General features: G+C 40.8%; 1 protein-coding gene and 1 non-coding gene across 3 annotated transcripts in view; both read right to left on the bottom strand.

Moving 5' to 3' along the window:
• The window catches only part of ARMC9 (armadillo repeat containing 9), a 161,924-nt gene that overhangs the window by 63,830 nt on the left and 81,160 nt on the right, over positions 1 to 16,934 (bottom strand). For both annotated transcript variants that reach the window (XM_077155412.1, XM_077155413.1), the window contains 6 exons: positions 14,901 to 14,993; positions 6,603 to 6,693; positions 5,300 to 5,423; positions 2,441 to 2,580; positions 1,073 to 1,149; positions 157 to 231 (listed from right to left, as the gene is read on the bottom strand). In XM_077155412.1, the coding sequence (XP_077011527.1) occupies positions 157 to 231; positions 1,073 to 1,149; positions 2,441 to 2,580; positions 5,300 to 5,423; positions 6,603 to 6,693; positions 14,901 to 14,993 (600 nt within the window). The remainder of the gene's footprint in view (positions 1 to 156; positions 232 to 1,072; positions 1,150 to 2,440; positions 2,581 to 5,299; positions 5,424 to 6,602; positions 6,694 to 14,900; positions 14,994 to 16,934) is intronic.
• Positions 3,381 to 3,551, bottom strand: LOC143678504 (U1 spliceosomal RNA). Its single transcript, XR_013173306.1, has one exon. It is a non-coding gene; the product is annotated as a U1 spliceosomal RNA (small nuclear RNA).

The raw sequence follows: 16,934 nt of genomic DNA, 5'->3' as shown, positions 1-16,934 counted from the left end.
TATATCTATATACACATACATATCACACAATCTCAGGGAGTTCATAAACTATCTGAAGCCCCTCCATGGAGCTCAGTCTAGGAACTCTTTGTGCTAATAGTTTCTGAATTGTGGCAGTGAAATAAATCTACACATTTCTCAAGCGCATTTTCTTACCATTGCTCTGGCTTCTTCACGGATGGACGGAACAGAAAGGATGCTGTATAATGCGCCGTTCACATAAGGCTGGATCTTAAAGGGGAGAAAAAAAAGAGTCAACTACAAGTTTTCACGTACCATGCCACTTAACCATCAAACAGCTTGAGAATAGTGTGGTTAGCCAGGAGAGCAAGTTCCAGATGCATGCTTCCAAATGACAAACATTTCTACTTGCATGTCCCAGTGACAGTGACAACTAAGATTTCAAATTCATTTCCCACCAAAACTTACTCCTGCTGTGTCTGAAAGCTAATTAATGACCATACTAACCTCCCAATCACTCAGGTTAGAAACTCTGGAGACTGGGTAAGTAAAATGGGATGGGTGCAAACAATGGAATATGTTGCTGCTGTGAAAACTGATGAATTAGATTGTATAAAGCAACACAGAAAGAGCCTAAAAGCAGTGAAAAAGTAAGAAACAGAAGGAGTTCCTACACATGATACTATTTATGTAAACTAAATTCACATAAAATATTATGTATATATTAAGGATACACACATATCCATAAGCATATTTTAACCACACCAGAGGCAGTGTCAGTGTGGGGTGAGGCATGATGCAGGGGTGGATGATAAGGAGAGAAAATAATCAAACAATGAAGGAGAGGGACCTAGCAGGGGCCAGTGGAGATGGTGTGCCAATGAAGGAGGAACGGAGGAACAACTCCTGGCACACGAATTCCAAAATCTACAAAATTACAAATGATTTGAAGACACTTAAAAAATATCTGGAGGAGAGAGAATATGTTTATTTTTAAAATGCAGTCTAGTAAGTCTACTGGGCTAGTCCCTAGACCTGCAGGGGTCACAGGCATCCAGGTCCCCCTCGCTGCCCTCTCCCCAGCCCAGGGCCACCAGTGCTGGCTGTATACCTCATGGTTTTCATGGCCAAGCAGATCCGAAAGAACTTTCAGCACAAGGCCTGCCACCTTGGCACACATGTTCTTCCCTATGGGAAAAGAGCAACCATAAATAAGCCAAAGGGTGATATTTCTAAGTTCAGAAGCACAGTTTGGCATCTGGTAGACTTGGGTTCCTGATCTTGGTGCCTCTGCTTATCAGCTGTGTGGCCACGGATAAGCCACTTAATCCATCTGGGCCTCAGTTTCTTCCTCTTTAACATGGGGATTATGAATACCTACCTCGAAGACGGCTAGAGAATTATGTGAAATAATGAATGTAAAGGACTCACTCTGTAGAATGCTTAGCACATCTCAAGGGCTCAGTGAATGGAGATGGTGATTATTATAGCCACAGCACAGAGTTGTTCATCAAAGTGAAAACACAACATATTGTAGAGCTGTTAGACCTCCCAAGTGCATATCCATCACCATAAAACTATACCAGAATTTTACTAATTCCAAGCATCACCATAACAATCATTGCAAATAAACTGATGACAAGAAAAGAAAGCTGATTATAACCTGGTAAATGCATTAAAAACTAGGACTTTTTGCATATGTTATCTTTTTTAAACAGAAGATTAAGATAACTGTCATTTACTCAATTAACAATACAGAGTTAGGGATTCAGAGCTACAAAGCATCTGAGGGTGAGGCACTGGCCAGGCAAAGAAACTTATAACAAACAACCCTGAGCTACTAATCCAGGGAACCTTTTTCTCCAAAGAGCACAGCTGCTCAGAGTAAGTTCAGTCACAACCTGGACTTGGCATCTTTTCCAGAGGATGCTCTTTTACCTCAGTGAATAGAAAATTTAAGTGGGACAGTACCTGTAGAAAAGCTGAAAGCAGTACCTTGGTGAATCAAGCATATAAATGATTTTGATGGCCACATAAGAATCCCCACTTTCAGGGGGTAAAGTAGGAAAAGAAAGGGATTAAGGGCAGGGAGCACAATGTAATATCCTTGCTTCTGCCAGCAACTTAATATTGCACAATCTTGGGAAAATACATCTCTGTCTTCAAAGACAAGGGATCATAACTCTTAGCTTCCTTCCTTTGAATAATGCAATGAAGATGAAGAAAAATGCAAGCTAATTTAATTTCCTCTTAGTGCAGGCACGATATGTACATATAAAGCAGTATTTCCAAAGCCAGAATGGTACTTTGGCTTCAGTGACTGAACAACTTAATACCTAGCTGGAAATGCCTTTATACTTATAAGATCCCTTCTTTTTCTGTTTTCCATTTTCTATGAGGAACGCAGCAGGCTTGTGGCTAAACCAGCTCTGAAGGTCCCAGAATCCCTTTTGCTTCCCCTGCGGGGGACCGGGGGTACCTGCACTCCGGAGGCAGAGGTTCATGAGCAAGGCCACCGAGTACTCCAGCGTGTAGTCACTTAGGCCATCGGGGTCCTTCAGAATCTCCATCAGCCAGAAAATGAGGCCGTCTCGAATCATCGCTGTCTGCAGCGGACGCCTAGGATGAAATGGCCTGCAAGTAAATGAAAACTGGCAGGAAATGAACTTTGCATACAAGAGTACAAAGTAATATGAATGTATATCAGAAAAGCCAAAACTGTAGAAGATACAGATACAGATTAGGGAACAGTTTATTGTTAGACTCATACAACTAAAACAATCAAAAAGCAATTCATTTCCTTTCGAGTTATTATTGAGGGTTTAAAGACAAATAAGGCAGTAAGGAGGCCTCCTTCTCTGAAAGTTTCCTTTTTTAATATTTAAAGTTAGCAGAGCATTCCTTCAAATATTTAATAAATATTTATTGATAGCTTTTGGTATACCTAACCCAGGAAATAGGCCCACAGAAATAGTTCTTTGATGGACAGATTTTTACTTAAGCATAAGCACTTTGAGTTGTGTAAAAAAAGCAAAGAGAAAAACAAAAAACAAAGGCAAAAAATTCAAATCACTTTGAATTGGATCCCTATGGTCAGGGCAGTTTAGTGACCTGGGTGGGATAATTTGTAAGGCATGATTTTCCACCCAAAGTCTATGTGCAAAACCTTACGAAACCCGACACCTCATCAGTATGTATAAGGGTGAAAGTAATCATCTCAGCCTTAGGACTGTTAAAACCCCACAAAGGAGCCACCGCTGTGTGCCGACAGATGGGCAGTTACTACAAAACCACCACCTGGGAAAGTACAGAGCAGTGAGCATCTGTTCACACTGTTCTGAGACACACACCCACCGGATCCTGAGACTTAGTTTATTTTTTCCTTTGACAAGGTCAGTCTCACGTTGAACAAACAAAGCCAGGGGAGAGCGCGAACGCAGTCCCCCACTACCACAAATTATGCAGTCGAGTTTCCCACATTTGGGGAAATCACAGGGGTCAACACATCCGGAGTGCAATGGATAAGCCCGGATCCTGAGACTTATTAAATAGAGTAATGAATGTGCCCTCTCGGTCAGCCTGGCTACTTTCTATCTTTGTTCAATGAAGACTCTGGAAAAATACAGAAACGTAAAGCACATTTCCAGAACAGAGAAGCTTAAATTATTGTTCGGGGAAAAAGTACAAATAGGCAGTAAATAGCTGCATTACCAGAAAGAGGTATTTCTTCCTTATATCTTATCTGTAACTACAGATAAGATATAAGGAATTTCTAAAATTTTTCCAAGTACGGTCAACATCACACTAAGCTATCTTTATAAACAGACAGAAATGAAGTGGTCATATAAGGAAGTAATAACTCAGGAGATTACTTATAGATCTTTTCAATTCTATTGTCAGAACATGTTATTTTCGCTGGCAGGGACTTGGTAAATACTAAGTACTAAACACCAAGGCCTTCACCGACTAAAGCTTCACAATTTGGATACTTCCCTTTCAGGCTTCAGGTTATTAGTGAGAGTCAGTCTAATGTTAACCACGTTTAGTAGAAAAAAAGCATGTTCAGAAAGCATGTACTGAGAGTCAGAAAAAGCTGAGGACTCATGGTAGAATTCTCAATAATTCTACTTGAGATTTATTGGGTAAATAAATCTCATGAGGTTGTGAGGAAGTGAGGTTGCTGAAAGAATTATTACATGACCCAGAAATTTCACTCCTAGATATCTACCAAGAAGAAAGGAAAAACAAATGTCCATACCCAAACGTGTAGACGAATATTCACAGCAGCACTGTTTGCAGATAGCCAAAAAGGGGAACCAATCCAACGCCCATCAACTGATGGATGGGTGCACAAAACATGGTCTAAAGAAACAAAGCACTGATTCCTGCTACAACATGGATGAATCTCTAGAATGTTAGGCTGACTCAAAGATGCTGATCACAAATGGCACATATTATCTGATTCTATTTACACAAAATGTCTAGAAAAGGCAGATCTATAGACACAGAAAGGAAATTATGGCTGCTGAGGGCTGGGAGCAGGAACAAGGAGGGACTGTAAATAGACATACAGTTTCTTTCTGGGGTAATAGAAATGTTCTCAGAGCATGGCAATAGTTTACAACTTTGTAAATATCTTACAAAGCACGGAATTGCATGCGTAAAATGGGTGAGTTTTATGGTCGTAAGTTATATCTCAATAAAGCTGCTTATTAAAAAAAAAGAGCGCTGGAAGAACATCAGATGTGGTTTACAAAGGGTTATTGATTTCAGCACTTCCAATGTGGATCAGTTCCAAGTCCAGGACAGAGTTTAGGCTGAGGCTGTGGGGCCAGGGCAGCCTGGGAGGGGCAGGGGCCTTGCAGGGTGTATGGACAAGGGGCCAGTAGGCGCTAATCTTGACTGCCACACGACTATGTAACACCTGTTCTGTGATAACTCACTTATGTGCACAGCTCCCATAACAGACCATGAGCAACTTGAAGGTTGAGGCTCCATTGTGTTTCATTCACTTGTGTGTCCCTAAACTGGCATGGGGCTGAGACATAATCCAGCACTCAGCTGGGACTAGATAAAGTTCAGTGAGAGAATACAGTAACGCTTTTACAATGCCTTCTTCCATTCCCAGCAGCCTCGACCAGAGTAGTTTAGTGGATATGAAGTAAACTTTTGAGCTCCACCTGGGAAAGTCACCCAACCTCTCCTAAATGTCAGCTGAAAAATATCTGCTTCTTGGGTTTTCTTGGGATTAAATAAGTACTAAATAGAAGCTGGAAAAAGAAACCCCAACAAATGTGATTTCACAGGAGCTGCCATGGTCCATCACTTGGTCCATCACCTGAGGCTGAACTTCTGCAAGGCTCCAAGAACATTCTCCCGGGTAATGATGTCCTTGTCTTCTTCCTTCAGTCTTTCCTCCAGCATCCGCAGCACCTTCATGTTCTGGGCAAGGTAGAGGCGACCTAATAATATAATCAGAAATGAAAGAGCCCAGGGCACAAGTGAAAGATGGACAGAATCTACCTTGTATTAAATTAAGTTCATGCCCCAAAATACACTTTCTACGAAAACTGTTTGCACATAATACATATAGAGTTTGGGTAATTTTATCATCTACAAAAACTCGTTACAAACTTCTATAAAGTTCGTTTCTCTCAATCAACTATCTAATGAATAGCAAACCATCTACAGAGTAATCTAAATATAATTCATCACCACGTTTTTGTAGGAGTACTGCTCTTTACTTACCTGAAATCTTGACCCAATAGTCAGCTCTATGAGGAGAAAAGCAGGAGTGGGGGTAGGGGAAGATCTGGGTGCTGTGAGTCCCTGGACCTTCACACGAGAGGCAGCCAGATAGTACTTCTGGCCCCCTCCTGCTCTCTCTGGACCTGCCTAAGGCCTAGAGAAGAGGTTGGGAACTGGATCTGAGACCCTATCATAGCCAGGAATTGTCACTGGCCTGTTGCCACCTGTGCATTGATACAGAAGACCTTCATTTCAGATATAAATGTCAACTGTAATATAAGAATGGTCCCCAGCAAATAATCTGGCTTATTATGAATATTAGATAAATGGATGAACAATAGAGATAAAAAAAGAGATAGATAAATGAAGAAACTCTAGAAGTATCATATATTTATAATTTGAAAACTCCCTTTATTCACATTAAAAAGTTAAACAAATTAGAACTTACGGGACAAAATGAGGCTTTGCAAAGTTATTTTGAATCAGTTATGTTAACATGTTATTTTGGAATTTTCAGATCCTCTTTAAGAGGTCTTTTGAAAGAAATGGTGTAGCATTTACTAGAATCAGCTTTGTTTCTCCAAACTTATTTTGCCTTAATTAGAAAAATACAGAAAATGCACACTAGCTTGAAGGTGATCTAAAAAGTACTGTGCTACAAAACCAGAAAGCTTATCAAATAAAACCAGAAGGAATACAAAATAAACTTTAAACCCATCAGATCTGCTCTGATATAAAACCAAAGCAATATGACAAACTCATTTTTCACAAAAGAACTTAGGTGCATTAAAAAGTTACAATCTGATTTATCTCTAAGACTTGGGGAAGAACATCCATTTTACATGCAACAAAAAAACCTAATTCTCCTCTCGGAATAAAGTCTGAGGTCTCACCTTCTGCTAGTGATGCAAAAGCATTGACGAGTCTGGCCATATACTGCCGCACCACCTCACTCTTAGCGTGCAGCAACTGCAGCACGTTTCTCTGCAAGCGAAACCACCAAGAGAGGGAAAACGATGAGGTTAAAGAAAAGCTGTAGATAAACATAGGTCTGGCATTCTCTTTCTCTGTGTGAGTTCATTAAATAAACAGATGAAATAAACAGACTACAGCCAAAAATTTCATCTGAAATCTTGATTTCCAACTGAAATTTGATAATATTTGGCAAAAATAAATGAGGCAGATGTTTAATTTAAATGAGTTTGCTACACAGAGTACTTAGCACAGTAATGGGCACAAAGGGAACCCTCTTTATATTGTCCGCTATTGCTGTTGCTCCTCTCCCAGGTTAGGATGGGAGATCCATTGCATGCATCAGATTTTGTTCTCCCCGAAACCACATTAAAACTACAGTATATGAACTTCTTAAAAAGACATAAATTCTCAAGAACAGAGAGAGCAGCTACAACAAGAAACTACCACCACACACTTCTGGGAGCTGGAAAGCACAGTTGTAACAGACTCAGAGGCCAAGGCCCAAGGCAGCAACAGGAGAAACAGAGAAATTATCCAATTTATATCACTTAATCCTTCAAAGGCTCAAGGTCAGGAGGAGGGGAGAGAGAGCACCAAAATAAAGAAGAACGAATGAAAGCTGCCTTGGGAGCTGGGTCCCACTCCAGGTGGCTGGGCAATGGTCCTCCTGAGCACCTCCTAGCTTAAGGCTGGTGGGGGGTGGATCCCAGGCTCAGCTGAACTGGGGCTCTATTACAAAAACGGGTGTGTGGGGGGGATTAGTATCTACATGCAGTATGGAAGCTGACCAGAGAGCCACGCCCCCAGCCCTTGTTCCCTACTGGCTCTCAGAACCCTGGAAGCCGGACCCTGACTCTCCAGGCAGGAGATGAGAAGACCCTTCTCTGAGGAACAAGACCAGTCCAGGAGGAAAAAGCTGGAGATCCTGAAATGAGAGGTTGCCAATAAAGGGCCCACCTGACCACCTCCGTGGAGCTCAAGGGTACAGGCCCTACCCTCACACCTTGAGCTTCCTGTCAGCTTTTTGGCTTTCCCCATGCCAAATCATTAGGAGATTACCAGGCGTCGAGGAAAGTTTTCCACACAGATAAGAAAGGCAACAAATGGGAGGGGGGAAAGGCAACTCAGAGCAAATGAGCCCGTGTAGGGAGAAGTCAACTAAAAATAAACAATAATATGCTTGTGAGAATGTTGATGGACTGTGGATTTTGAGCTTTCTGCATGATGCCTGATGAATGCAGGTGGCTGAAAGATGCACTGACTGAGAAGTAGATTGGCAAATGACAGTGTATACTTATAAACAAAGGTTGTGCTGCTACAAAAAGGAACAAAGTCACGAGGCATGCAATGATGTGAATGAACATCTGGGACGTCTGGTGAGACAAAATAAGACAGAAACAAAAGAACAGGAATGGTATGCCACCTTTAGAAAATGTTTATAAGAAAACAGGGGCCGACTCTCGCCGATGAGGTGAGGAAAAGCTCAGTGGCTCACTTCCCTGGCCCAGGAAACCCACCTAGCCGCAGAAGCCTATCTTCTTAAATTATCACCATGAGAAAAATGAGGAAAGAACCACCATATTTCATCGATTTTAAGTTCCAACACTGAGCTGCCCTGGTTGTGGCAGGTGGCACCCGAACAGGGACCTGAAAATGGAGGACTCTACGCCGAGACGAGGGGACACTCCCGTGGTGTGCGCATGATTTGGAACTAAGAGAATTCATCTAAGCCGGTGTGGATCCCTGAAGGGTTTGTGAGGCAACATGAACCCAGAGGAGCGTCTCATCCTGCCATTCAAGAAATGGAGGCTCATCCCTGAAATAACCGTGACTGCGGAGGTGGGACCCCTGAAACTAACCATCTCTATTCCAGCAGAACAGAACGCTGCCAAGACTTGATGCCCGATGACTAAAACAACAAGGGGTGCAGCATACCCTACTTGGGTTGGAATCTGGATCCTCCGAAACCAAATCTGAATCCTCCAATTAAATACCTTCGAACTGCGTTTAAAAAATAAAAAAGGGGGAGATGTCGGGCACAGATGAGACAGAGGCCCCATGCTCACTGCAGAGATATAGCAAAGCTGTCTCTGTGAGAAAAGGCACCTGATGATATCCCGAAAAGACTAAAGTGTTGCAAAGCTGCATGAGTCTGGGGCAAAAGGATGCCTTGGGAAATGTGTGACTTTGTGACTCATCCAGTCACAGGAAGCAGATGGTTCACTTCCTCCTCCTGCGTTCTTTAATCACATTTTTGACTTTCTTTACCTCGCAGCCCTATAAAATAAACCGTGCTGAACCTCTTGGGGTCTTTGAGTCTCCATCTGAGCTCAGAGTCCCACCTGGCCCCAGCTTTAATTATAAAAAAAAAAAAAAAAGAAAAGAAAACAGGGGCCTAGACTGTAAGCTTTTAGAGCAGACACATTAAGTCCGGAATGGTGATTATTATTTCTGGATTTTGAGAGACTGTTTTATATATATAACCTGATATTTAAGGGATGAGAATGAAGCCGAACAGGTTGGGGTTAAAGTAATTCAGAACATAGGGATAAGGTAGATAGTGTCTATATTTTAGAACCACACATACTCCTTAAGACCAATGGAAGAAAGGTTTATTTGGTCTGGAACTGAAATTTTCTGTGGTGCATAATCTAATTCAACCTATCTGTATAGCTCATTTGAACAACTGAAACACAGGGAGTACAGAATAAGAAAGAGGTCCTTTAATCCTGTATAGATTATTGTAATGCCTGGAAACATCCTACAGTAGATTAAGCAGATAATAAAAAAATATTGGCAGTCTCCTGACGGATGGAAGAAAAATTTGGAACTATTAAACCTTACCACCATCAGGGAATCCCCTGATACTGTGGAAACCTTAAGGGACACTCAAATCAATAGGTCATGCCCTTGATCATGAGGCTTACTCTTGTGAGGCTTATGTAGGTAGTGGAGAAGCTTAGCCTATCTACAGGCATGCCTAAGAGTTACTTCTGGAGGACCTCTTTTGTTGCTCAGATGTGACCTCAGTCTCTCTAAGCCCAACTCAGCAAGTGAAATCATTGCCCTCCCCTCTATGTGGGACATGAAATCCAGGGGTGAAAGTCTCCCTGGCGATGTGGGAGATGACTCCAGGGATGAATCTGGCCCTGGCACCATGGGATCAACAACTTCATCCTGACCAAAAGGGGGGAAAGAAGTGTAATTAATAAAGTATCAGTGGCAGACAGAGTTCAAAGAGAGTTGAGAGGCTACTCTGGAGGTTGCTCTTACACAAGCTTCAGTTAGACCTTGCTAACCTGCCAACCCCAAACCAGGACCATTCCAGCCAATCCTAAAGCACACACCTAGGGCAATATATAAGATTGCACAAGGATTCATGCACTAGAGTAACTTTCCAGAAACTTACATCCTCCAGATGGGTCCCTGGTCCAGATAAGTCCTGAAACCTAGCCCAGCCTCTCCAGAACATCAGATAGTTCCATCTCCCTGCCCCATATTAGTGACAGTCCCTCCAATAAGGAAAAATTTAGAATCACCATAGCCTAAACACCCCTAAAGAGAGGGACAGAAAGATCAAAGGTGATGTGGAGTTATATAGAGAAGAAGATAGGATATAACAAATGAATATGAATGCTGAATCATTAAACTGGTATCACTTTTAGTCTCCAGTATCTTAGGGTAGCTAGAAGTAAAAACCCAAATTGTGAAATTGTAACTCATGTCAAACTCTAAAATATGTTCTGCAACAGTGCTGTGCTTTGAAATCTATAGATTTTTTGTATATATGTTATTTTTCACAAAAAAAGAAGAAAAAAAAGGCGATTGTGATGATAAAAAAATATTTAAGCCTTCTAGCCTCCTATATTCTGGAGCAGTTAGAAGGAAAAGTATGAGATCATATGGTAGCCCACAACAAACTCTGGGCTCTGTCCTGTAATTACTTGTTGAAGAGTGCTTTGAAAACTATTGCTTATTTATTTCTTTGCTTTGTATATATGTTATACTACACAATAAAAAAAAAGCTTAAAAAAACCCCACAATAATATGCTCATATATCCTCAGAGATCTGAGACTATATTGTAACTATGAAACCACAACAGAATGGTATAAGAAAGGAAATGAAAAAAACAACAGAAGGTTTGTAAAATAAAGTTAAGAAAATCTCCCAGAGTCACTTATGACACCAGAAGGAAACACAGGATAAAAATTGGAGCTGTATAACTTAGTGAAACCTAGAGTGGACAATGATGGGTGAGTAAATGTACAAATATAATAAAGTTTTTATATGAGGGAGATTAAATGAATGTCAACATTACAAGGTGTTGAAAATGGGATTGTATATGGAAAAATACAATCAATGTAAACTAGCGTTTATAGTTAACAGTAACACTGTAATATGTTTTCTTTAATTTTAACAAAGGTACTATGCCAAAGGTAAATGTCAATAAGAGGCGATACAAGGGAGGGATACGGGATTCTTGATATGTTGTTGCTGTTTCTTCTTTTTATTTTTTTTATTCTTCATTTTTACCTCCTCTTCTTTCTTTGAGAAAGAAATGGAAATGTTTTCATACAGATGTGATGGTGAATACAGGAGCCACTGATTATTTACTTAGGATGAATTGTATGCTATGTGAATAAAATTGTTTTAAAATAAACAGAAAGATACAAGTGCTGGAGAAAATGTGTAAAGAGAGATACTTAGTCACTGTTGGGAGGGAAGTAGAGTGGTGCAGCCCCTTTGGAGGGCAGTGTGGTAGTTCCACAAGAGGCTAAGTATAGGGTTAGCCATAGAGTCCTAAAACCCCTTTATTAGGTATATACTTGGAAGAACTGAAAGCAGGGACACAAATATACATTTGCACACTGGTGTTTATGACAGTAGTATTCAGGATTTGCAACGGATGGAGGTGGCCTAAGGGTTCACTGATTGATGAGGGAAGGGAACTGTGCGGTACACATACAATGGAATATTGACCAGTTGCAGAAGGGATGAACTTTTGAGGCATGCAAATAGGTGAATGAACTTTGAGGACATTATGCTGATTGAGTGAAATAAGCCAGAAACGGAAATATAAATTTACAGTATACAGGGTAAAGGATGAAACTGACTATGTTTTAAAACTTCAACATCTGTGTGAGACCAAGGGAAGAGATGCTTATTTGGTACAAAATTTATATTTTCTGTAGCATATTATATAATTTAAGCTGCAAGATCAGTTTATTTAAACAATTAATTACATGGAAGCTTGAATAGGGAATGAGATCTCATTATTTTGTACAGGTTAATGTATTAGCATGATATACCACAGATTAATTTGGGCAGAAAATAAAAAAAGGTATTTGCAAAGTCCCCTTGAGGGACTGGGGAAAAACGTGAAAATACTAAATTTCCCTATCTGGGGAATTTCTGATATTCTCACAAGCATTAGGGACTCCCAATTTAATACACCAAGTCCTTGATCTTGGGACTTGCCCTTATGAAACTTACTCCTGCAAAGGAGAACCTAGGCCTAATTATAATTATGCCCCAGAGAACCTCTTTTTGTCACCCCTGGAGAACCCCTTTTGTTGTTCAGATGCGGCCTTTGTCTCTCTAGGCCAATTGTGCAAATAAACCCACTACCCCTCCCTACCCCCAACATGGGACATGACTCCCAAGGATGAGTCTGGCCCTGCCACTGCAGGACTGAGAAAGCCTTCTTAACCAAAAGGGGGAAAGGAAATGAAACAAAATAAAGTTTCAGTGGCTAAGAGATTTCAAGTAGAGTTGAGAGGTCATTCTGGAGATTTTTCTTAGGCATTAATAGATTTTCTTTTTTAGTTTCTAGTGTGTTGTAATAGCTAGAAGGAAATACCTGAAACTATTGAATTGTAATACAGTTTTGTGATACAGAATCAAGTAATACTTGATTCTTGATGATAACTGTATAACTATATAGCATTTATGGTGTGACTGTGTGATTGTGAAAACCTTGTGACTGACTCCCCTTATCCAGTGTATGAGCAGATGAGTAAGAAAATAAGGACAAAATAAATTAATAAATAAATAATAGTGGGGATAAGGGTATGGGACGTTTTGGGTGTTCTTTCTTTTTTTTTTAATTAATTAAAAAAAAATTAACTAACACAACATTTAGAAATCATTCCATTCTACATATGCAATCAGTAATTCTTAATATCATCACATAGATGTATAATCATCATTTCTTAGTACATTTGCATCCATTTAGAAAAAGAAATAGCAAGACAACAGAAAAAGAAATAAAATGATAATACAGAGAAAAAGTAAAAATAAAAAATAAAAAAATATATTAAAAAAAACAAAAACAAAACCAAAAAAAAACCATAGCTCAGATGCAACTTCATTCAGTGTTTTAACATAATTACATTATAATTAGGTAGTATTGTGCTGTCCATTTTTGAGTTTTTGTATCCAGGTGTTGGGTGTTCTTTTTTATTATTATTTTTTTGAGTAATAAAAATGTTTTAAGGGCAGGACATGATGGCTCAGCAGGCAGAATTCTTGTCTGCCATGCCAGAGACCTGGGTTTGATTTCCGGTGCCTGCTCATGCGAAAAAAAAAAAACAAAAACAAAACAAAACAAACAAAAAATGTTCTAAAATTGTGGTGAAGAATGCACAACTATATGTTTCTGTGAGCCACTGACTGTATACTTGGGATGAGTATACGGTATGTGAATATATCTGAATAAAAATGCATTTAAAAAAATTGCACTAAAAAAAAGAAAATCTCTCAGAAAGTGGAGCAAAAAGAAAAGGATGGAAAATTGAGAGAAAAAATAAGAGAAGTAGGAATCTGTTCAGGAGGTCCAATATTCCATACAGAGAAAACAGAAGGGAAGGAATCATCAGCAAAATAACTCAAGAAAACTTCCAGGAACTGAAGTTGCCTGATTGTGGCAAGTCAAACTGCTGACAACAATGGATTGAAATACACTTTCATAAAGGACAGCAATGGGAAGCTTTCTAATGCTGGTGATAAACAGAAGATTCAACATGCTTTTAGAGAGGGAAAAAAGAAACAGATCATAAACAAAAGATCAGGGATCAGAACGGCTATGGACTTCTCAAACACAACTCTGGAAGCTAAAAGACAATGGAACAAGGTCCTTAAAACCCTGAAGGAAAATTATTTACAACCCAGGAATCTATATGAAGAATAAAGACATTTTTTGGATATAATGTCTTTATACATGGCCTCCAAAATGTATTTCCCATGCATCCTTTCCCTAGAAGTTACTAACCAGTGAACATGCTCTAGAAAATTGAAAGAGTAATTTAAGAAAGATGATGAAACAGGATAATGGAAACAGGAGGTTCAACTCAGAGAGCTGAAAGGAACAAACCAAAGTTTGTGTTGAAGAGGGTGTTCATGCTGGCAGCTCTATCAGATATTGATACTCCATTCCATGCGGACATGGCAAAGCTTGACAATAGGGAGCTAGAGTATTTAGAGCATTTTGGATACAAATTCAACTGAAATAATGAAATGCTGCATTTCTTTATACGTGGCATGCTCAAGACCCAGACCCAATTCCTCTCTAGTCAAATTTGGTGCAGATGAGGTAAGGAAGGGGGGAGAGAAAGTAGGTAGCATGGGTTGACCACTGTGAGCTGGGCACTGACTCAGTACTTTCCATACATAAGTGCCTATAATCATCTAACCAACCTCCTGAATTAGGTGAGAGCTCCTTTTCATGGATGGTGAAGCTCCCTGATATTGAGTAATTGGCTTAAGATGATCTGCTAATAAGCGGTAGAGTGGAGATTTGAAATTAGGCTTGGCTCACTCCAAATCCCATACCTTTTCTACTACATCATTATACCAATCTGGCTCAAAGCTATATACAAACATTTACAGAAGGCCCAGTGAGAAGTATTAACAATCCTACCTATGTTGCCCATCCTAACTCAGGACTTGTCGTAAGCAATGGAGTAGGTCTAGTGAGAAAGTTGAGAAAAAGAAAAAATAGCAGAAAAGACCTCTAGAGTTGAACCAGACAGCTCAAACTTGTTTAGGGCTCTTGACTAGAAGTGAAAGGTGGGCCAGTGTCCAGGCAGAACAGCAGCCCTCACTAGCTAACATATGGCTGCTCTGCTGGAAATATACTTAGAAATGAAAGCAGCCCCATGTGGTAGGATCAGTCCCAAGAAATGAAAGCTTTAGCCTGGCCTGGGCTCAGGCCCACCTGATTGTTGCTGTGACAATCCAAGAGGTCGTTGCTGATGTAGGCTTGCAGGACAGTCTCCCTCTGCTCTCCAGGATGTGAAGTGGTCAAGCGCTGGAGTGGAGGAAAACCAAAGTTACAAAACCAAAGTTTTAACATGGAGAAAAGTTTTCCTTTAGCAAGTATGTTTTAAATGGTGGTTCCAATAACTACACATTTAACCAAATGAAAGAAATAATACCCAGCTGAGAGGGAGCAAGTTAATCAGCCAACCAATCAACAAGAAATGGAGTTGCTGTGCTTTCGATGGGTGATGAAGGGGATGCTGGAGTCAATGTCTACCTGTTTTTTGTGTGTGAAGATGAGGGAGAGGATTTTTGGAGGAAGGGGCTCAAGAGCTGGGCCCTGAAGGAAGAGCAGACTATTAGCAGGTCCAGAGGAGTATGAGTGAGGGTGGCTGGGGAAGAGTAGTCCAGCTCAGGAAGGATACAAATGCAGGCTGGAGAGAGGGCTGACTGTGGAGGTATTTCAATGATGCCAAAGCACAATTTAGACTTTCTCCTAGAGATACCTATAAACCAACATAGTATGTGTTGGTGGGGAGGGGGTAATTGTGGAGAACTCTGTAGATTTTGAGAAGCTCTAAGACTTTGTGTCACTATAAGAATTTATGGACCATCCATAGGGTTAGAAGAAAAATTGTGCATGGGGAGCATGTGCACCTGGGTGTGTAAAGTATGGGTTAGGAGATGAGAGAGCCACACAACTAAAGTGAGCAAAAGGCCCTGTTCTTTTGGGACAACCATATTAGATAAAAAACCCCTTAGGCTGCAGGTCCTCCTTCTGGCTGAGGATTGCTGGACGTGAAAGAAGACCAAGGTTCCTAACATGGGAAAGAGGACAAGCAAGAGCAGCAGCCACTCTGGGGCTGGAAGGAAGACGGAGGCCTCCTGGGGCAGGCATCAATCACAGACCCTCACCTACCAGGACCAAGGAGGAAAGGCCTATAAGAGAAGACCCTATGAAAGGAGGGTGGACAAGGCCAAGTTCCATCTGTTGAGTACACTGAGACTGGGCAAGGGTGTTGGGCTGTGATAGAGGGGCAGGGGACTGGGGTGAGGTTGCTGGACGGGGGTGGAGGGGAAGGGGCAGGAGTGGGGGCACTACAGAGGAACACAGACAAAACCATAAGAAACCTGTTTATATTCCTGGTGATTCTGAGAAAATGTTATTCCCTCAGCCAGGGAAACCCTGCCTCCCCAGGAGGCTCAGGAGCAGCATGGACTGATGGGAAGCACTAAGTGGGCAACCATAAGCCAACCTGAAGCTGAGCTTGATGACTTGAGCAGAGAACTAGTAGAGGGCCCCTCCAGTCACCTGACCCTACTCCAGTCACCCGACCCTACCCAAACAAGCCTATGGCCAACATCACACTTTTCTGTTGATCCTGGATGCATTCTGAGAGGATTTTTCTGGACTACATTCCAGGAAGCACTGCCAGACTACAAAAGCGGCAAGAGGGGGATCACTCAAAGTCATTTTTTGTTGGGGGTGTGTGTTTATGGTCCAGGAATCAAATCCAGGTCTCCCACGTGAAAGGCGAGAATTCTACCACTGCACTCAAGGGTATTTTGATGCCAATATACCCTGGAATCCAGGGATCCACAGAGGGGTTTGACACTAATACAGAGTGAGTTAGATTGGACTGTTCAGTTAAAGTGTCAACTAGTATTGGCTTAGTCCAGCCATTCTCAAAGTGTGGTCTAGGGAATGCTGGGGGTGGGGGAGGGGATCCTCAAAACCCTTCCAGGACCAAGTAAAATGAAGTAAAAATCATTTTCCTAATAATACTGCAATGTGATTTGTTTTTTTCATGTTCAATCTCTCAAAGGCTACATGAAGTGTGACACTGTGACAAACACAGAAGCAGATATGAGAATCCAGCTATCTTCCATTAGTAGACAATAAAGAATTATGCAAAAATGTAAGCCAAAGCCACTCTTCTCACTAATTTCTTTTTGGTTTAGAAAATATAATTATTTTCATTTAAAAGCA

Source organism: Tamandua tetradactyla, chromosome 3, assembly GCF_023851605.1.
Source record: "Tamandua tetradactyla isolate mTamTet1 chromosome 3, mTamTet1.pri, whole genome shotgun sequence".
NCBI lineage: Eukaryota > Metazoa > Chordata > Mammalia > Pilosa > Myrmecophagidae > Tamandua > Tamandua tetradactyla.
Note: the sequence above shows the minus strand (reverse complement) of the source record. Positions and strands in the feature narration are given on the sequence as shown.